Source organism: Haliaeetus leucocephalus, unplaced genomic scaffold (genome assembly GCF_000737465.1).
Source record: "Haliaeetus leucocephalus isolate CR32 unplaced genomic scaffold, Haliaeetus_leucocephalus-4.0 Scaffold417, whole genome shotgun sequence".
NCBI classification, from domain to species: domain Eukaryota; kingdom Metazoa; phylum Chordata; class Aves; order Accipitriformes; family Accipitridae; genus Haliaeetus; species Haliaeetus leucocephalus.
In genome coordinates this window covers 6,179,480-6,201,816 of record NW_010972853.1, presented here as the reverse complement: position 1 = coordinate 6,201,816, position 22,337 = coordinate 6,179,480, and the positions used below count along the sequence as shown (strand labels likewise).

The window sequence follows — 22,337 nt, the reverse complement described above, 5'->3', positions numbered from 1 at the left end:
AGCCAGGAAACACCAGCACAACGAGCCAAAATAATCCCCATACTAAGCAGTTGCGGTCTGCCATCTGAAACCCAGTGACACGGAAAAGAAGGGTTAACTTTGACTGCAAGTGTATACAGACATATAGAGATAGAACTCTCTCGTGTTGGAAATTTTTATTTTGGGGGAAAAAAAAGATATTTTCAGCCAAGAAAAATCTGTTTCATATATTTAACAAAAGTCTAATGTAGCAAATCCCAAGCCACACATGCCTCCTGGGAAACTTCCTAAGGAAGAAAGGGAAATACCAGATTCACTTTAGTGAGTTTTCTAGACTAGAATGACTTGGATGAAAATTTTTAACATAGCTCTACAGAGATAAGTTGCAATGTTCCTTCAACACATGAGAAAATATGGTTATAGGTGAATACAATTAATGTTTGGAATATAATATGTTTGGAATATAATACATTAAGAAAATCCCAAGGTCCAGACTATGGCTAGCCCATAAAGCTGCAGAACTTTTCAGGTTGTCAACAGGCAACCAAAGAAGGACACTCCCCATTGCTTATTCTCCGGCTTAGTGAGAAACAGGTTGCATACAACTAGTACCAGGTTAATTGAGTTTACATATCTGCTGGTCCTTTTCATTATCACCTACTCCCTGTGCTGCGCTTTGAGACTATATGCTTTATTTAACAGATCCATCAAGCCTATTACCACCACGACTATTAACAGTTATCTCCCCAATGACCGAGATGTGTTGTGAGCTGTCAGAGCATTTTATTTCTGCCTTGTTCATTCTTTCAGCAGTCTGGAAAGTTGCAGGTGTATTTATATGTATGAAAATGCTAAACAATCCGAAACACAACCTGGCATTTTCTGGTAGTCTTGTGAGATGTCCAGCAGCTAAACAAACAAATTAAAATCAAACAATGGAAAAATAATGTATCATACCTAAAACACTGAAACATTGCTCAGTGTTTAATTTTTAATAATTCATAATTGAGATTTCACAGTAAAAATATAAACTGCTCAGGAAATTCTTTTAAAAATGAAAACCAAGCATTTACTATGTGCACACCTTGGTTATCAAAGGACTCCTGTTAAACAACCATATATACAGAGTGATAAAGTGGTTAAACATCAAGGAGAGAGAAAAAGAAGCAAAGTCAAGGTAGTAAAAAACAGTATTACTCAGTCTAATGAGTGATCATTGAGGGTAGCACAATATTATTGAGTTAAATGGGTTGCTTTAATTGAGATGCTAATAAAATACATGAACAACATGGCAGCAGGCACTGCTTTAAAATCATGACAGAGTAAACAACGTCATGAAAAATAACAGTAATTCTGGATCTATGGGCAACCTAAACAGTTCCATTTCTTCAGCCAAGTTCTGTTTAGAAAACATTTCAAATATGACCAGAAAGAATGTTTTCTTGAACAATCCAACTCTACCTAGTGTTGCCCACAGACTAATTTCATACCAATCACACTACTTTTTCATAACTAACCTAATAACATCGCTTTTACTGTTCCTGTTTAGAAAGAGACTATAATAGAGGTCAGGGAAAGGATGATGTGGATTTATTAGGTGAATTTATGCTATATTTATGATATAATACTGAAAAGTACATGAACTGCTCAATATCAGTAAAAGCAGAAAAATACATGGAAAACAGCCTTACCTTTCTTTACAGCACAACTGTCTGGCTTTTTAAATGATCAGATTTCCTCTGCCAGGCCTTCACCAAAGGAGGAAAGCAAGGTGAATACGTTGTTTGACAAAAGCCCTCGTCTCCTCTTTCGCCACCTGAACACGACCAACCGCACCGTACCAGGACAGGGACGTGCCCACAGCGACAGACGCGGCCTCAGCAAGTGGCTCAGGTCTGGGGTGGGCTGCAAGGAACGGAGGGATCACGGCAGGCAGCAAACCTCTCGCAGGAATTGAGGCACCCCTAAGCCTGCCGTTCACACCCATAAACCCGCAACCTTGGGAGAAACTGCCTTTGCGCCAGCTCACGTAATCCCAACGGGGTGGCTGGGCTGGCTGGAGCTGCCGGGCAAGGACAGAAGTGTGTCGAAGTCACCATCAGCCAGAGACTGCACATCCCGAGGGGAACTGCCGGCTGCCCTGCGTTAAAGCCGTGGTGTGTCACCTCTGCCGCAGAGCTGAAGATGCAGCTTCCAGCCTTAGCCGTGGTTTTGGCAGCTGCATTTGAGTTGGTACGGTAAGCATCTTCTGCTCTCGACCACAAAAAGCATGAAAACAGGGAAACTAAAGGTAGACACTAATGCATGTGCATGTCACGTTTTGATTAGTGAAAACTTTTGGAGGAGAGACCTGGCATATCCTAGAGATATTACACATGCGGTTCCCCCATCCTTCCATGACAGGGAGAGAGAAATAAGGATGGCTAGAAAAGTTTTGCAGCGATCTTACAGAAAACTCCACTGTGCCCAGTAGAAAAGAGTGCATTTTGGAACAGGCATACAATAGAAGCAGCAAAGAACCAAAACAGGGAGGAAAACATGAGTCCCAAAATCCCTGTGGGAAGGTTTCTGTTTGTATCTGTTACACAAGCACTTCAGATGTTCCTCAAATCCTCCAATTTCCTTTATTTTGTCTTTCCCATCTTTTTGTTAGAAAACAAGAACATTCCATAATTTCCAAGGAATTTTCAGTGTGTGTTTCTCTTAGCATGTTTGGTAATTTTTAAAAAGACAGCTTACAAATGCTGTTTTATAGGCAGCTTTTTATAATTCAGCTATGTTTATGCTTCAGAAAATTCTGGTAAAATCCACTTAGGCTATATTAAATCACATCAGGGTGAAGCGCTGTAAGATATTCTAAGTAACTTTCTTGTTACCTATATATCTCAAAGAAAGCCTCAGTCACAAAATTATTTGAGCATTTAGTTTAACAAAACATCTTCAGCTAAATACATGGTGATCTGAATTATGTCAAAATTACATCTGAATTATGTCAACATTTTTTTCACAGCGTATATGAAGAAGTGGGTTTTCTCCATATTTTTTTTCAGCACTGAGGTTGCTAAACGAGTATTATGGTGGAAAATGTAAGTATATGGATGTCATGATATTCAGTTATAATGCTGCTGGCAAGCCTGACAGCTTGCCAGCTGAAATTTTAAACACCCAGTCAACTTAAGCAGAAGAATGAATTCAAATAAAGAAACTGCACAGGACATAGCAAAAGAGTGGCGCTGTATCTTCAGTCTTGCCTTTGCTGCGCAGGCCCTTAAAATTCAGTTGCAGATGATTTGTTGTTTTTCTTCCACTAGAAAACAAACAGTCTAATCTTCACTCTGAACATGTACTTATTGAAATAATACTGCAAATTAGTGCTCAATTTCTGATCATCTTTCATAAACAAACTAGCTAAATAGCTAATTAAAACTGTCTTCAAACATCTCAGTTGCCAATATATTCAAGATGTCCTAAATCTGGCTTCAAGCTAGAACAAGACAAGAAAGTACAGTCTTTGTTGTTCTATTGAATGACTTCCCTATTTTAAGCAGGTTTTACTAGAGTATCTGAAATGCTGATAGTCCACAAAATTTAATGAAAACACTATGAATATGTTCCAGTCTTTTCTTAGAATTACCAAAAAGATTGCTATGAATAATTGTTACTTGCCTCCAAGACTGCTGATTTGAAAGGGTGCTGCAAGACTGGCTTTTCTCCATCTACTGATATCTATACAGCCTAGAGCTAGACCTAAAAAAACCAACAGAAAAAATTTTGTGACTACAATGGCACGTTAACATCAAAATCTAAAACTGTAACCTGAAATCTGCACATAGCTCCTACCGAATCCCAAAGGGTTGCATGGCTCAGGGAAGACCTTGATGTCCGTGGCCTACATTCAGAGTCGGGCAGTGGCTAATTAGGTTACTGGCGGTTTCGCAATTTAGGCCAATTACCCTAACACAAATTTCTACATATAAGCACATGTGTTCTTTTTTCACATTACGCCTTTCAGAGGCATACCATAACCAGTCCAAAATGCAAGCAAGGCTTATGCCTTTCCCCTCAACTGGGGAGGCCATATCCAGATTGCAAAAAGCTGCAGCAAAAAGCAGCAAAACTCATCCAGCAAACAGTTACCAAGTAGGGGAAAAAAGGTGCCACCGCCAGCAAACTGAGGCAGTGAGCCCATATCTGAAGGTAGAGGGTAAGGGAAGATTCCCACTAAGGCTTTTCTGGTTGACTTGAGGAAGAGAGCTTTGCTCTGCAGGCACGAGCGTGAGAAGAGTCACGAACACCGTCGCTTCCCTCCCTTCGTGAAGGAGAAAGGTAGCCTGAGGCGGAGACAGGTGCCAACTGGGAAAATATTTGATCAAAGCAGATGCGTTTCTAATTCATTTAAAAGATCTTGCTAGAAGAAACATGGAACTATTGTTACATTCACAGATTAAAGCTAAAACACTGAGGTATGTATTTAGCTCACTGCTACATGTTACACGTCATCTCCTCATAATATGCTCATGGCATACTATGCTTATTACACCTCTGATCTAATGGTCCCACCAGTTTCTACCTATTGCCTTCCAGGTCCCAGTTACCCAGTCGTGCAATCCCTTAGACAAAAGTTTGGATAGCAATTTTTAGGACAGCTTTGTATTTGTATGTATGTAAACTTGGCATCTTTAGCTAAAGTCTAGGAGGATTAAGATAAAAATTATTGACCCAAACTCTCATTAGCTTGAATGGAACATGCTCTCCTCTAGGAGTCTCCTTTGCTGGCAGAATTCAGAAACCTAGGACAGGGATTGCCTTCTCCACACCTCCTCCTCCATGGTACAGGAGCATTAGCAATAACTTATATCGGCTCTTTATTCCACTGTATTCTTCTTGGAACACTGCAAGACATAATTTCTAAATATAAAAAAAGAAATCCAAATAGAGTAACTTAAATTTGCAGGGCAAACCATTTTTGGGGAAATGAGATGCCAAAACACCACTTAAAAGGGCATTACATTGTTTAAGTTGAAAGGCTTTTCATATATTCCCATAGGTAGAAAGCATGGGGGTGTATTCATTCATAGTTCTGTATACTGAATAGCAAAACCATTTAAAGTCCTGGTGTAATCTAGTAGTTTACAGAATAGCCTTTACCTTGTATTAAGTAAAAGATCAAGTTTCATACTGACAAAATTAAGCATAGCACATTTGTGATTATAGTAAGACATTCTCTTAAGGATCAACTTTCTCTATATAAATTTACCACTACACAAGGTATGCACCTATATTTCCACTGGTATTTGTGTTTTAATAAATAAAACTTAAAACACTAAATCCACTGGGTTTGCTCCGTTTTTCTTTCCGATTTATAATGACTGCTTCAGCTTAGAGTCACAGGAAGGTACTGTGCATGGGACCGAGCGCTAAGATGAGTCAGGAGCAGCAGCTGTCCTCAGTGCCTCATCTCATTACGCAGCTCAGACTGACAGAACGCCAGTGGGTGAACGTCGCGGGAGCAGGGAGCAATCTAGGACAACTGCCCCATCGCTGAAGTATCTGTGTATGCAGGAACAAGATTAGTTCATAGCACATTAGAGATCAAATGAGATAAAGAACGGAGCCTGTGAAAATAATGAGCTACTCTGGAGCATTTCTTAGCTCTGAGTAAAACTAGCAGGTGCCTGAAACATGGTCAGATCCAAACAAGGAAAGCAATAGTATGTTACTACATCCTGTACCAGGATAGGAAAGCAGGGCATTGAGGACAATTTTAATAGCTTGGACTTCATGAAGATTATAGTGAATCATTCACTTCTGTGTCTAGGTCGGTCGGTTTTCAAAACTGGAACTCAAGTGGTACTGCAGGAAGGGTTCAACATCCAAACATATTTGATCAGAGTTGGTCAGAGTTTCAAGTATTCATTTTGTGTGAAAGTCCAAATTTTAAATTTTCCTTTCAGTGCCAATTGAAAAAAAAAAAAAGATAATTTTTAAACACTCTGAAATATTTTGAGTTTTTTGGTTTGGGTCTTTGTGGGGTTTTTTTGTTTGTTTTTTTTAATTGGGAATACTGTATCTTTTACTTTCTATTTTATCTCTTGACTTTCTAATAACATACGATTCATGTAAAAGAAAAGTGCATTACTAAAGCCAAGTGCTTGAACAGTAGTCGTTTGGTTTTAAATACAATACCAACAAAGTGCAACATTTAACTAACGTTTTTGAGAAAAGTGTTGCTTTGGGAAAATTGTCATCAACCCTACAATTGCATTATTTCCTAAAACAATAACCCACAAAATTTTCCTAATTCCCTAACATGTTTTCTGTTCTGAAAATCCGTAGTTTATCACTTAAGTTTTATGTAAATCACATTCATTACAACAGTTTAGATACAATGTTATGATAAATACAGAATTGACCAGGATGCCATACCTTCTGGCCTTCCACTCCACATGATTTTTCACTGCTACACGCTGACAGAGATGAGAAAATCCAGACCAATATATGGTAAGGTATCAGTAAAAGCCAGTCTGCAAAATAAGAACTCAACATTTTCTAGAAGGTGAATACGTAAGGTTCTCCTCTAGGATCTGTATGAAACCACAAAACTGCTAACAGAGACTTTAGTTTCAGTAAAGATTTCTATCAGAAAATAGTAATTTTCAGTATATCTTTCTGATAAACAAACCCATCATCTCTTCTTAACTGTATCTTACCTCAACCTTAGTCATTATTAGGTTTTCATTTAGAGCCATACAGAGGCAGTGTTTGGGTATGCGTGAGTTATGTTCAAACTTAGGTCATGTCTACATACCGTGCAATACAGCAGTTATTTATTTAACTCTGTTTCCAGAGGTGGTCAGTGACACCAAGACAACTCTTCTGCAACTGGGCTTTTCTTGTTCCCAATTAGTCTTGTTTCAGCATTCTTGCATGTGTCCTCAGCACAAGAGGATTACTGGTGAGGTGCCTTCTCCCCTCTGACTCAGCATGCAAAACATGTGGCATGTCTCATTCTAGAAAACATGGTATTGCCCAATAGGGCATGACTGCCGCCGCTGAAGATCACTCCGAAAAAACAGAACAAGTCTATACCACTACAGATGAAGGTCAGAAACAGAATCTTAGTGCCTCTGTAACTGAGCTTCTCCCTATCCGCTTCTGCTGCCCCTGAACTACTTCCTTTACAGTAGTTAAGATACGTTATGTCCCTAATGACTGTCCCATCTAAAAATAAGTGCTCTTAACACACAAGAGATGTCAGGCTAGCACAGCAGGATGCTGAAGCGTCTCGAGATGCGTAGCAGGGCTTCTCTTACACTGGGTTGCAGCAATTTAGGAATTCACACTTGATAAATGCAATAAGGGCGGCTTCTTTTTATCTCGTGCACATGGTGCCAGGACTGATATATTCCTGACCCTTATTTGGCTCTCCAGCTTACTCTTTTATGCTGTTCTCTGGAATCATGAAATTCTTATGTTTCACTAGGCAAACATGCACTGTAGTTGCATATGCTTTTTCACTGACATGTATAGATGGACTATGCAATTGACAGCAGCTGGCTCAACTTTTTGTCTGGGTCTACATTTTCTTCAGAGATACTCATACAGAAACATACTCTGCTCTGATAGTGTTTCTCAAGCAGAGAGATAACACTGAACTCTGGAAACTTACCTATAGCTGAAATAACTCTTCTTCAGCTTTTTATTTTTATCTTGTTTTCCACATATAACAGTACAGCAACAGGCTTCTCTGCATTACACTTAAGTAATGCTATTGCTTGATTCAATGGTCCTTGTCCTTGCTCTTTTTTTCAAGGTGAGTGAAAATTGTAACAGAAGCCAAATGAAATACGCTATTTTTCTTAATAGCAACATATTACATTATCCCCAATATGGGCTAGATTAAGCTGATTAAAGCTCTGCCAGAACATGGCCCAGAGAGATAATCTGTTCTTGTTACCTACCACAGGAGTGGGAAAAGATCACTTTCTCATTACAGTAGTAGTATTTAGTCTCCTGAAATATTATTTTTTTACAAACTGAGAGGGAGTAGTATGGCAGATATTGTTTCTCCCTCTTTTCTTGCATTCTCTTCACTGTAGTAATTTTGTAGATGCCTGTGTTGGCAAGCAGGAATTTTATTTTGGAAGTTTCAGTACTGTACTTTTTCAGAAACCTCTCAAAAGTTAGGAAGATACATGGACTTACAGAGGATGCTTAGCAGAAAGTCCTTTAAGAAAGTTCTTCTTCAATTTGTAATGGAAACGGCATTCTTTTAAAACGTGTTTATCAGTACTATAGCACATAAACATTACAGTTATTGGGCTTTTTTGACAGGTACCTAAGCAACCAATCCTCTGAGAAAAAGGACTGTAAAGAGAACTACACTTGAGAAACCACATAGCAAAGGAAGCACTAAGGGCCATACAAACAGCCTCCAAAACTCCCCCAAAACATTAATTTTCTATTGATTGTTTCTACTGGGAGGATTACCATGTTTGGCAAAGGAGACTACACTGCCATATGTCTTAATGGCATTCGCAGCTTCTTGACTGCTGTGGGTTGTGATTCATTTGTTGGCTAGGACGTTCGCTTTTGTCTGCTTGCTCTACAAGATTTCAAGTGTTACCTAATTCTTGTTTCAATAGAATTGTATGTCATCATGTTTATCCAGTATGCGATCAACATCGCCTCTAGGTCTTCTTTTCTAAAAGATTTCTGTGATTTCAGAGAATAAGACTGGTCTCTTTTGTCCTGTCAGCAAAGCCATTCTGTCAGGGAAACTTCTACTCCTCACGAGAATACTTTTCTTCAGGGTTCATATACTTTTATGTCCCAGGAAACTGCAGAGATCCGTTCCAAGAGGGAGGAGAAGGGGCCAGATGTTTGCTCCCCTTTTGAAGGAAGTTAGAACCTACCTTATCTAACACGTAGAGCAGTATTTGCTATCCACGATTAAAGCAAATGCAAGGTAAGGCTAGGAAAAAGTAATGGCCTCATCTTCAGGAGTTTATGGACATATTCATTATTGTAAAGTGCTTATCGAGACCTCCAGATTGTCTCTTCTTTTCCCCTTGGCAAACCTTGTCCTGAACTTTTTAGAACTAACTTACCCACCATCTTTGCCACATTGCCAAGCCAGTTCAAAGTCCCATACAGTCTAAAGCAAAAGCAAGCCATGCTCTGCAGGTGTTACTGAGGCATTTTCTTTGATGCACTTACTGCATTATTTCAGTCACAGATGGAAAGGGGCCTGTATTTATACAGTACTATCTCAGCTATGTGTGGATGACAGAACCCTAAGTAAATTGCTCTTTGCCCTTGTTTTTCTGGCTATTACAGAAATGAACAGTACATTGAATTACAGTATCATTTTTCTATCAGCACAATATTAAGAGTTCAAGGATTGAGCCATTTCTAAACTAGTCTCTATTTAAATAAATCTGGAAAGTAGCACTGAAGTTGTTTTACAGGCTTGGTGTAACAGAGGAAAATTAAGCAATTCATGGAAGTGCTAGCTAAATAAATATGAAAAAACCTCCACTAATAGTTCTTTAGTTTCACTCAAAAGTCCTTAGTGTTTTGGGGTTATTACATGGCTTTGGAACAATAGAAGAAAGTAATTTTATAGTTTTTCCTCCAGGTTTCACAAAGATTTTGTTCAGTAGGTTTTCATGCAGTGCTGTAATAATTCTTTGCAATAATGCTTGAAGAGAATTTTTTAAAAGCTATTTTAACATTGATTTTGTTCACTCACAGATTCTGCCTTCTAAAAATAAATACATTTGTGTTTTTGTTTTGTTTGGGTTTTTTTTAAATTTCAATACATTTAGTTTAACAACTGGATCTTGTTGATCACTAGAATAAAGATAGGGACATCAGAAGGGGATGCTATATCCCAAGTAAATATTGCCGCTGGAAAAGAAACCATGTAGATCAAAATTACAGTTTTAGACTGCTTCACTTTTCTCACCTAGTCTTTCTTATAAGAAAATAGAACATAAAAACTACTTTGGGGGAAAAGACAAAGTTCATCCTTTACCAAAAATGAAAACGGACCTGAAAAGTTTTTGGGGGGAAAAAAAAAAAAGCCCCAAACCCCTAACCTCATACTGTAAATCAAAGCCTCAAGAACTTTCCAACCACTGCTACAAGAAAATCATGATTTCCCAGACTTCTGAAAATGCATTCTCCTAATGCTATCATGTCCCTGAAAAAAGTAAAGTTCAACATATGGAAGATGGCAGCAAGGATAACGAACCACTTGCTCAGCTCAAGACACCTCAACAAAACCTTCCATCTCTTTTATAGGTGGTGCTTGGTTCCTCAGAAAACTGCATGTTAAGGCTGTTCAAGCTTTTGCAATTGCTTGCAGTCCAACTACCTCTTCCTGCACCTTAGAATCATAGAATCATTTAGGTTGGAAAAGACCTTCAAGATCATCAAGTCCAACCATCATCCATGCCCACCAAACCATGTTATGGAGTACCCCGTCTACGCGCTTTACGAATACCTCCAGGAACAACCTTCATTACAACTCCACTCACCATTTTAGGGCAACACTGACGTCTAGGACAACTCTATACTTGGCCGTTGTTCTACAAAGACTGAGCCAGAAGCGATCACATATACCTGGGGCCTGCACACAGAACACAGCATCACACAGGCAGGTGTGGTCACAGTTCACTGCAAACTGCATGACTCAAAAAGGTCTTCGCAGCTCCTTTCAGCTTTGGGTGCTTGCTAATAGCCATTCTGTCCTAATTATTGATAGAATCTCTGTCAGTTAAATTATTCATTTTAGAAAAAAACTCCAGAATCCTTTTTCAATTCCTAAAATGCTAAAAACCAATAAATGATTGACAAATATTTATAGAAAATAGGCTGGAAAACAAAGATGACAACCCTCAGCTGAGCTAGTTGCTTGTGGTCTGAAGGCCCTGCATTACTTGACCCTGCATGAACATATGAACATTACTGCATGAAACTTAACACCCAAGTGTTCAACACTGTAATATTTGTTCTTCCAAGGAAGACAATTTGGTAATAAACAGTAGATTTCCTTCCAATCAAAAGAAGCAATGAAAGAACACACATTCTGCTCAAACGATTAGTTTTCTTGTTTGAGAAAACTTCCATTTCAGTGAATGAAAAACATAAGAGAACACTGTGTACCAACAGCAAGCATTAGAATTTGTTACTCCTGAGCTTCCCTCTTAACTGATGGGGGGGAATGATTTCAGAGGGAGGAGCAGATGAGATCTCAGCATGCACACACAAGTATGCAACAGATGTGTTTCATGGAGCTTGGCTTACATTTAATTTTATCCTATTTCTTTTTTCCTTATTATACTACAAAAATATTAAGAAAAATAAAGAACTTCAATGCTATTAATAAAAGCTTTTAAGTTAATTATTCTCTAGTCAATTTAAGTGAGGAAGTCCTTCTGGTGGCTTCACAACTGCAACACTTGAAAGCCAAGCATTTCCCTTTGCCAGCAAAAAAAGGTGTTCCTATGGCTATTGCTTTGTTTGATAATCCACTTGGAAATTTGTAAGTCTCATTGAACCACTGAATAATTTGCCAAGTTGGCAGGTATTCTAAATGAACCAGGGAGAAACTTTATGAAAGATGTAGACTTGGAAGTGGCCCTAGAAAAACCACTCAATCATTATGTCATTAATCTCAATATTGTATGTTTTGCAAATCCTGCATTCAGGGAACTACTTTCATTTTTCCTCCTCACATGACTTTATCCTCAGCAATTATTGTGTCCTCTTAAAGCGAAAGAAATTTATTTCAGAACACTGATTTAAAAAAAAGTGCTGTTGAAAAGCTGCATCCTTACTTCTGTAAATAAGGATCAATTAGAAACACCATCAGAAGTCAACAATGAGAAATTTCTACAAGTACCTGGGTCTTATGAAATTCCAAGAACCTGCTAAGGTCCCAATTCAATAAAGCTTTTAAGCATTTCAAGTCCCATAGTAATTCACATTTCTCAGATATACAATTAAATATCTTACTGAACTTGAGCCTATGCCTAAAATACCATCTCAGTGTATATGAGCACAGCTCTGCTTAAGGAATTCTCCACTGCGAAATATGAAATAAACTATGAAGAGTGTCTGACCAATATTGAATGTACTTAATCGGTGAGGTTTAATGGGTAACTCAGTGACTGAATTAAAGGTCAAATATTCAAAAGTGGTATAAAAAGCATCTTTACTGAACTTATGAAAAGGAAATTGTGTATTACTTGAGGCCATGAAACAAATTACATTACTGATACTGACAAGAACTCAGTAAAATGTTTGCCACACATTTTGCTTGTCCACAGAGTATTCCATGAAAAATATACCAAACTGGTCACATTACACAAGCAACCATTTAAAAAAAGTAATTGTAAAAATAGCAATTATATTTCTAACTGCTTTTTTCCCCATCTGTTTTCCAAAACATGCGAGGACAAACATCCCGTGGATCACTTTTCAGTCTCAGTCTCAGGTTCACTGTCTCCACTATCACTGTCTCTTCCGGGGTGTTCTGGCATTGTTCGATGTTCATCCACTTCGGCCACTTTCAATTCTCCTTCCTTTATCATTTCTTCCCCTACCTTATTTTCTTCTCCTTCAGCATCTTCCTGCATGCTTTGCCCCTCACCTTCTACTTCAGTCTCTTGAGTTTGAGTAGTTTCTGGTTCTTCAATCATGGCAGGTGGGGGCAGTAAATGCTAGATGATTAAAAAAGAAAGGATTTTCAGTTATTACAACAAATATATCTATTTGAGCATCTATTCCTATTTTAGCTTGAATTGTTCACCTTATATTTAGGATTTTGCATTAGATAAGTTAACAACAAAGACTTAAAATTCAGAAGCTCTAATAATTTGTAAGCATTTAACTCCTATATTAAAAAAAAAAAAAAAAGAATAATCTTGGCTCACACAATGGTCTTATTAGACACATTTTTTTGCCTGAAAAGAGGGTGTTAAAAAGTCAGTACTTCCAATTCAAGGATATCAAACACATTTCATTATCCCAAACAGCCAGACAAGTAATAGGGTTATGGTAAATCCCTACTTGGAGCAACAAGCACATTCCTACCATAATCTCATCTATTACCATTTCAATCTCCTAGATATGTTTAACTTGCTTTTTGAGGCCTTTAACAGGCCCGTCTTTAACAACTCATTCCAGTAATTTCCCCTTGAAACATCTTGTAAAATGCTATGTGAATGTTATCTGTACTTACACACATTTCACCCACAGCTGTAAATGTAGAACAACACAAGTTCCAGTAACAGTTAAAGCAATGCTTAGATATCTTTCACATAATACTTCTGGAAAATAATTTAGTATATTCAAAGTGTTTTGCTCACAACCAAAGAAGTAGTTTGCAAAACATTATAAGCAGCAGTGGTAGCCATACTACAGACTTCGAGGGGAAAAAAAAAAAAATACCGAGAATACAGTGAGCTGAAGAGTATGGATGAATGTTATACAACTCCAGGCTGTCCAGAAACACTCATACTTCTTGCAGCCCGACATTATTTAACCACACAATGGATGTTTCCTTGGAATATTGTGAAGCATTTTAATGAAATGAAAGCTTGATAAACCTCCCATGGACAATTGTTTAGTTTTGTTTTGCTTAAAGGCAGCTTAGGTTCACATGACAAATTAAGTGTTTAATTACAGTGAAGTCTTATATTCAATTAGATGACACTAATATTACAAATTTCTGACAAGCATAGGCAAATCTATGAAGCAATCGTACTGGTCTCTATAATCCATCTGTTCATGGAAGAAGTTTATTTCAAAACCAGAGATCCTTTAATTACAAAAATATACTCTTGATGCATGAGACAAACTCAGAGTACTTCTGTGACTTACTTAGATGCATGTTGTGTTTCATGACTACTGCTGTTAACATTAGTGTAAAAGAAACGGAAAAATATCATGTTGTATTAAATAGGGTAAAAGTAATTTAATGCCTGCATTTTTTTTTTTTTTTTTGTAGTTCACTTTTTGGCTTCTCCTGCAAAGAGAATGTGATCCATTGCCACAGTAGGAAAACAGCAGTTTTGTAACTAATTTTAGCTAGCAATGGATTAGATTAGGATGCTAAAAAGGGTAACTGGTATTAGCAGAAGGACCGGGTCCATATTTGATTAAGGTGTCCAGCAAACCCATCTTTTGGTATAATTTAGATACTACCATCTGCTTTTCAGGACATGTATACACTTCTCAGTTTTGACAGGGCAATTCATTTGCATCTGACTGTGACCAACTACAGAGTCCACGGAGTCTTCATCACATACAATCTGCACAGTTGAGAGATCTCCAACTATATTAGACAAACTGGCTCCAAAACAAGTCTCATCATGTGCTTATAGGACCGGGTTTCCTAATAAAAGTGTGAGCTTTTGCTACTTTAAAAAGAATACAGTTAGAAGAAGAAGAGATTTTAGTAGTGTCACTCTTTCTCTATCCCATTTTCTTTACAGCAGACAAGATAATTAGAGCACTTCCCCAAAATAGTGAGAAAGCATCCTGTCCACCTGGCAAAGGCTTTTTCTGGGTAGCAAAATGCTTCAAATTTGGTTGAAGCTATGCCTCCCAGAAGAAAACAAAACAAAACAAAACCATAAATCCAAATTCACTGGCTAAGAACTACAGAGAAAAAGAAATTTTCTGTCTGAAAGTCTAACATTCAGTTAAAGGAGACATGGGATTTACCATTTGATCTCTACTGATTACACTGTTCCATATCAGATCAAAAAGTCAGTGGAAGAAGGAAGGAAGAGGAGGTGATAGAGAAACATCCTTGCATTAAAGCACAGAACCTAGATCTCACAGACAAGTACCTTGGACTAATCTGATCAAGGATACAGAGCCATGCTCACACTCTCTTCCACAGCCAGCTAATCCAGTGTGAGTAGTGTCCTTTTACATCAATTTTTTCCACTTTTGGAAATCCTTCAGAAGAGCAAAAACTAACAAGGGAACTTCAGAGTACCGTGAAAGAATGAATTATAGGTTATAAAACCATGATACACCCCAGACATTAAGTGAAAACTGATGCAGTTGAGGGATAGCATTTAAGACTCCCTTTCTGTTTACTATCAACTACTTGTAGGCATCTAGAGATGCAAGTATGCTAAGTAAAGGCAGCTTTCTGCTCAGTATACTATCTAAACTGCCTTAAACCCCTGCTCACATAGGTAAGACAACAAGGTGTTTCTGTTGGGTTCTGAATTCTGCTTCAGGGATTAAACACTGACAAAATTAGGTATGGAAGTGAGATAGCATCTACAACTGCTTCCAACCCCATGCTATTTTGCTTGGTGCTGAACTACTGCTGAAAAAAAATTGCTCCAGAATAAAAACACTACAGCTGCTAACCAGCCTGGATAATGCAGTGAGCTAACATGGTTAAAATGGTTCCAAAACATAATCTGGTCTTTCTATAAACTGCAGGCTTGTCATGAAAACCTGTATTACAAAACATTATTGCACCATGCAGTGATGCTATAACACCACTAGCTGGACTTACCTGAAACATAACACACAAGTTTACTTCAAGTAAATACTGGGCACACTAATTCTTTAGTATTATTGAGGAATTTTTGGGCCCAGACAGAGCCATGTCTAACACTCGGCATCAATTACTGCTGGTTTTGGGGCCTTAAATTGGGGCTGAAATTACTAAAAGATACAGCTCTTGCTACTGCAATATTTTAAAGACCTCAATATTCTCACTCCCTATCATAAAACCTTCTTGAATTTTAAACATAACAGGAACAGTCTCAAACCTCAACAGCATCTCATGTCACTTACTAAAAATCAATTTTTTTTTTAAATACATACCTTCCAAAAGGTAGAAGGTCCTTACCTGTTGGTAGTGGCGTGTACTCTGTATCATGTGCATATACATATTGTACACAAAGTTAGCCATTTGAGGCATGTTCTTAATAACATGTATTTGGTGAGATGGTCTTTCTCCATTCTAAAGAAGGGGAAAAAAGTAGACATTCAGCAAGCAAAGCAAAACAACCATTTTTCAAAGGTTGTTTAACTATATTAGAAAACATAAACCCAAAGAAATTAAATAATGCTTTTTAAAGAAAAAAATAGCTGAATTCTCTGGAAAGACAGGAAGTGTAGGTCTTACACTGGGGAACTGGATCAGTCATGATACTGCAGCCCAATGAAGAAATTTCAAAAGGAAAGGCTGGGTTCTGATGCTCACTCCATAAAGTACATTTTGGACTTGAGTCATTTAACATATTAAAGGCACAAATAGTTTACCATCAGATTAGGACTTAGCCTACTTGTCCATCACAGTCCAACTCCTTCTTGCTCACACTTGCTGACCATGCATACTGCATTCTTTGTTGCACCGTGGACACGAAAGTTTCAACTGAAGGGCTCCCCCCCAAACTTGTCAACTTTTTTTTTTTTTGAGAAATAACATTATTTTGTTTCATAGCAAGACCAAGAATATGTAACACACTAAAAACTCACCTATTTAACACAAAAGAAAAATACTGAATCACTTACACAAGCAGGAAAAAAGCAGGCACAACAGAGTTATAGGTAACTAAGTTTTGTGGAAAAAACCCAATTAAAAACAGCTAGTGTGTATCATGACAAAAGTTAACTCTAGGGACATAATTATCCAAAAGGCACTGGTTTAGCAGAGAAGACAGTCCCATTCCTTATAGCCTACTCAAAAAGAAGTGGGCATACAGAGCCATTACAGATAGCAAAATTCAGAGCAGATGTTCCTACCTGTCTTGCCGTTGGAAAACATTCTGTGGGAATGATATGGAGGTGAAGTGGTCGAGCTGTGAGTTGGCTGAAAGCTGGAGTTAGCTCAAAACAGTTCTGAAACAGCGATACTCTTGCAAAGATATAAAGCCCAAGCCTGGCTCTTGACATGGCAACAACTAATCGTCGGACATCCCTTCAGAAAACAAACAAAATCAATCATGTTCTTTTTCACTGATGACATAGTTGCAATAAAAATAACTAGATGTATACAGAATTCTTAATTAAAGGAAATATAAAATCATCTGCTAAAATACTATTTTGTCTTTAGTTTTTTTCTGCTACATACCGTTTTAATAACTACCAAATGCTAGAACCATTATATAAAAGAGGTTTCACTGTACCAATAATGATATTAAAAAAAAAATAAAAAAAATCACCATTTACTATTTTCCTAGTCTTCACAGGTAAAGATTTACACTGACAACAAATCACAATAGCATTTCTGTATCCTGAATGAGTAAACATGAGTTTGGTAACTCATCTAACTACTGCTGATGAGACAAGTCTTCCTCCACTCCACCCCAAAACTGAAGTGCAAACATTTTAAACCACACATCATAATGCAACTTATGCAGTGATCAAACACTTCCAACAGAAAACAAATAAAAAGGTCACTTACAGGAAAGAATCTATAAAAAAATTTAAGCCTGCATTTGTTCAACAAGTATTACATTCCTATCATTCTACTAGGGTGAAACCACGTTCAGCCTATCTGCAGTAATATAAACTAATTATAGTGTAAGAGCCATTACTAAAGGATAAAGTGGTTGTGAAGAGCGTACCAGACAGTTATAAAAGGAAGTATGTCTGAACTTCATTCAATACATAGCATTAAACTTAGTTTCTACTACATACTCAAATAATTGAACACTTTTGTATAATGTACTATAAACATCTTTCTGGTAGAAAACATGTAGTTTAATGACACTACAAGAGTATCATCTTACATACCTAAGGTGGCCTACAGCTTTGGTACGCACTAGTGAAAGGAGAATATAATCATTTTGTTGACCTTGAAATCTGTCCACAGTTGTTACCTAGAGAATCAAAAACCAAGAAAAAGCCTCCACAGGTTAATCTTTGCCATTTCAACTAAAACGTGACACCAAAATTTTAACATCAGCTTCAGACTGAGATTGCAGTAAATGGGAAGAGAAAAGAAAATGCTTTAGCTTTGTTTTAGTCGGCCTCTAACCAAAAATCATCAGCCTGTTCTTTTTGGGAGATGTTGGGAGGAGCTTTTGTCTGACTGTATACCATTTCTTTTATGTTTTTATTCAATTCCGACAGCTAACAGTGGGGTGCTAATTCCAAAAGATTGTGGAAAGGCACCAGTTTTATAATACAGAGTTTTAACCTGCAGAATTAGGGCCAGACCTTTATAACTATGCACTTTATTTGTTTCATCAGATTCGTCATCATATGTTTTATCAAATCATTTCCACTCTCGGTGGACCTTCCAAAAGGTGTGGGTTTTCGGGTGGGTTTGAGGACAAAATAAATGACAAAATAAAGAGTTACTCTGTCCCATGTAGTCTGTAGCCTTTCCAACTTCACCAACTTCACTTTGTATGTCAAATTACAAACAGGCAGAAACAAGGGCTCTACCCTATGAAATTCCATAGAATATAGGTTAGTAAATGTGTGGTTAACCAGGGAATACTTACACAGAAAGCTGTGAATCTATTAAATTAGTCTATTCTATAATATGACAATTTAAAAACAAACAAACCAGAACCACTCCAATGACTGAAATATTTTCAAAGTCACCTTGTTTGGCCGTCCAATCAGTGGATTATTTCCACACCGCTGATTAATGACATCACGGATCAGGTGTTTCTGACCATTGTATGTTGTCAGGATACTTATCTTGTCTGCAGGATAACCAAGCAGGCACATATACATGAAGAGTGCCACAACATACTCAGCTTCACCAAGATTCTTAAGTTTAAAAGAGGAGAAAAAAAGAAAAGAAAAAAAAAAGGGTTACTCAACCTGTAAGGTTGGAAAGAATAACACCTGTGTCATTATTGTGTATTCAGACAAAAAACTCAGTGCTGAGAGAAATGTCTCTAGACCTGATGTTTCTTTGTTCACTTAATAAAAGCCATTTTGAAGGAATAAAAGAAGCAAAGTAGGTTTAATAACGTCATTCTGACTCCTCTTCAGAGAACTGCTGAAAATATCTACATCAATATTATTGTTAGACATTGATTGACACTTTCCAATATTTACTCAGAAGCTCCCAGTTTTATTTCAACAAGATTAAATTCTAAATATTTAATAGTTCTTAAATATAATAATAATTAAATGTTAAAACATTTAAATTATATTTATGGACTATTAAATATTTACACATTTGTATCTAAATGCATTTATATGCTTATAGCCATCTGCCCAAATGAACTGCCACCTTAACTGTATTATTACAGAACTCAACTGATACAGTATTTCATTTTCTCCTTCTTAAAGGTCACATGTCAAAAAAACACCTACTATGTAAAACTGTGGAATTATTATTTGTTAAAAAGTATTAGAAGCTGATAATCTACAGATACCTGTATTTAAATACAAGGCTTTAAAAAAAAAAAACAACAAACACTTAGCGCCAACATAACATGGTTCCAAATAAGCACGCAAAAAAGTTGCCATGAGTCATTCTCCAGTAAGCTGAAGGTAAGAACTAGCTGAACTAGAATAACTAAACTCCTTTCAACTATTAATTAGGAGACAGACATCTGGATTATCAAATCCAGTTATTTCTACTGCAGGCTTTACCTATTCAATTTCAAATGACCAGCTGTTACTTTGTATTTCATAACTTACAAGTATTTCATTACTTATAATAAATAATGTCTGTTCCAAAGCACCACTCTTCTGGCTATAGGAAGTTCTGTCCCATTTCCAGATGGAAGTTATTCATAGCCTGTTTAAATCCATTTTCTGTCAAGAAAAATTATCTTTCAGGTTAAAAAAATTGTTCTCAATTGCTGACATTTATTCCTGCTCTATTTATACTGGGAATCTTATCCCCACTTGGCATATGTTTGACTAGGCTGGACACACCAACCTCATTTATTTTTTCTTATTAAGTGGGCTCTGCATTACTTGGAAAATGCAGTTGCCAGGCATATCAAACACCTGTGGGCGTAAAGCTATTCTACAAATTTTAACTCCCCTTAAGTCTGGAAAGAAATGCCCAAATTCACAAAGAGAAATAATATGTGGTGGCAATCTGTTATCTCATGAAAAACCATGCAATGCCACCAACATACTCTGCTAATATCTCTCAATCCTCAAGATCACCTCCCCCCCCAGCTGTAGGAAGTGTTAGAAGAGTTTGCTCATGAAAGCACTGTTGTAATGATACAGGTGTTCTTTGTCCTTGCATGAGTGTTCTCAGTCTTCTTTGGCCCAGGAACATTCTAAAGCAGTGCTCATTCTCAATTACCAGAATCCCATTTTTAAGGCACTGATTTCAGCTGTTCCTGCTCCACAGGACAACTTTTTACTACTTTTACGTTACAGTGTTACAGCTTAAAAAACAAAATCAAAAGAAACTCTCCCCTCCAAATGACTCTGTCCTCAATCTAGAAGTGAGATAAAGTGGACTATGGCTCACCATTGCTTTCTTCACTAACAGCACACTAGTTTGTATTTAAAAAAAAGAAAGAAAGTGAGAGGACCCCAAGCAAAACCTATAAATATCTTTCATACCTTTTAAAAAAATAGATTAACATAACTCTCAGTGATCTTCACAGGGAAAAAATGACCATGAATATGATCACCTTAAAGTATATTGTTTGCTTTCCATAATACTAGCAAAATATAAGGTGTTCATTCCATATTTGAATTAAGCTTATTAACTTGCACACAGCTCCAGCTTCTAACTTTTTCAAAACTCAAACTGGAGATTTAGGCATCAGACTTTGTTTCATCACTGTTTTTAAAACAAAAAAAATAAGAGGACTGAAAATACAAGCATCTCATTACAAGCGTAAAAGGTTTTCCTATATTTAAAAGAAATAGATAGAGGCTGTTATTGATGGCTTAATTTGAAAATTTATTTGAGAAATTCCAAGGCTAAGGTTTTTTTGGCACATTACTTCAGCCTCAATGTCTCTTTGCCTCATGTATATTTCTTGAAGTACCTTTTCATTCTTTTATGAATGGGCTTTTTAGCATTCTTACATATAGATCAAATGAATACATTGACTCTTCAAACTCAAATATGTGCCACAGAGCAAACTTTGTTCCTTCATGTACAGGAGAAATGCTACTGTCTACTTCACTATCATGGCAGTACAGCCAAATTACAATAGACTTCAATGTGCCATAAGTCAAAACAACGTTTCATGATGAATTATACACCAAATCTCACCCCTCCCATCACACTGAGAAAACACAGACATCAAGCAGAGTCAGTCATTTTGAGTAAGAAGCACAACATAATACATTACCATTTTCAACATACAAAACTCACTAAAAGGAGAAAAAAATCATGCACACGCATGACTCAATTAACTGAGAACATTAATTAATCAGTTTACTGTATTCTGATAGTCTGTCTTCATTGCAGATTTACTAAGCCATATCTAGATTAAATAAAGTATACATGTAATATTTCTCTCACCTGATAGAAATAAGGATTGGGTTCAGACTCTCCCACACCATTGAAGTCTTCTACATTTATAAGCTGGAAGTCATACAAAAACCCAGCATTGGCTGTTCTGAATTCTGGCAGAAGCTGCACGTGAGGCAGGTTACCCAGATTCTTGTAACGCCAGTTGTACAGGTTACATAAACTGTTCAAAAACACACAGAGGCAAACCCCAAATGGTTAAAGCCGGTTCTTGAATTTATTCAAAATAGTTCAGACACATACAACCCCTTGCTTTCAAGATTAAAGCTTCTGTAGGTTTTCAATGAAAAAAGTAATTTTGCTGGATAACCTGTATATATATAAATGAACATACTTGTACCAGCTATCCAGCAATATTATTTTTCTGTTTTGATTCTGTCTGGTTCTCTCTCAAAGAAAACTTCAGATTTCACTTCAGTGCAGCACACTCAGCCTTAAGCCTGTTCCACTTGATCAGCTTTACATTGAAGAGTACAATTTTTGCAAAGAAATCTAGTAGGAATTTTCATAGGTAACAAAATTTAAGGAATATTAATGCTTCTTTACAAAAAGGAAGGAATAAGGGAAAAAGGATCTCCTGCATTATCTGTTGTAAAACTTTTTACTGCAAAAAGAAATTTCTTATTTTGTGTATTGCCATGTATTAACATCAGACGTGAAGGGAAGCAACCAAAATCTACCCAATTCTGAATCATCTCTGGTATTTATAGGGACAGTAATATAACCAAAATGCCTCATTCACAAATGCACAACAATATCCAGACCAGATAAAGTAGCAGATAGTTCATGGGGAAGCTACCTATGACTGGAGTGCTGCAATGGATGGCTACAAGCTCTTCAGAAGGGATAGGCAAGGTAGAAGAGGTGGGGGGGTGGCTCT

General features: G+C 37.1%; 1 protein-coding gene across 5 annotated transcripts in view; it reads right to left on the bottom strand.

Annotated features, from left to right (window-relative positions):
• Positions 1-1,019: 1,019 nt before the first annotated feature.
• Positions 1,020-22,337, bottom strand: part of AQR (aquarius intron-binding spliceosomal factor) — a 72,073-nt gene continuing 50,755 nt past the window's right edge. The window contains exons 30-38 of one of the 5 annotated variants that reach the window (XR_774789.1): positions 21,449-21,620; positions 18,586-18,756; positions 17,767-17,852; positions 16,774-16,948; positions 15,875-15,988; positions 12,594-12,710; positions 10,524-10,615; positions 6,406-6,503; positions 1,020-5,529 (exon numbers count right to left, since the gene is read on the bottom strand). Coding sequence is in view for 4 of the 5 variants with exons in the window: in XM_010574225.1 (XP_010572527.1) it covers positions 12,462-12,710; positions 15,875-15,988; positions 16,774-16,948; positions 17,767-17,852; positions 18,586-18,756; positions 21,449-21,620 (967 nt within the window). In the remaining variant the exon portion in view is untranslated. Of the gene's footprint in view, positions 5,530-6,053; positions 6,504-6,550; positions 6,990-10,427; positions 10,616-12,185; positions 12,711-15,874; positions 15,989-16,773; positions 16,949-17,766; positions 17,853-18,585; positions 18,757-21,448; positions 21,621-22,337 lie in introns of those variants that run through there. The other 4 variants (XM_010574227.1, XM_010574228.1, XM_010574226.1 and 1 more) reach the window with 4 other exon arrangements.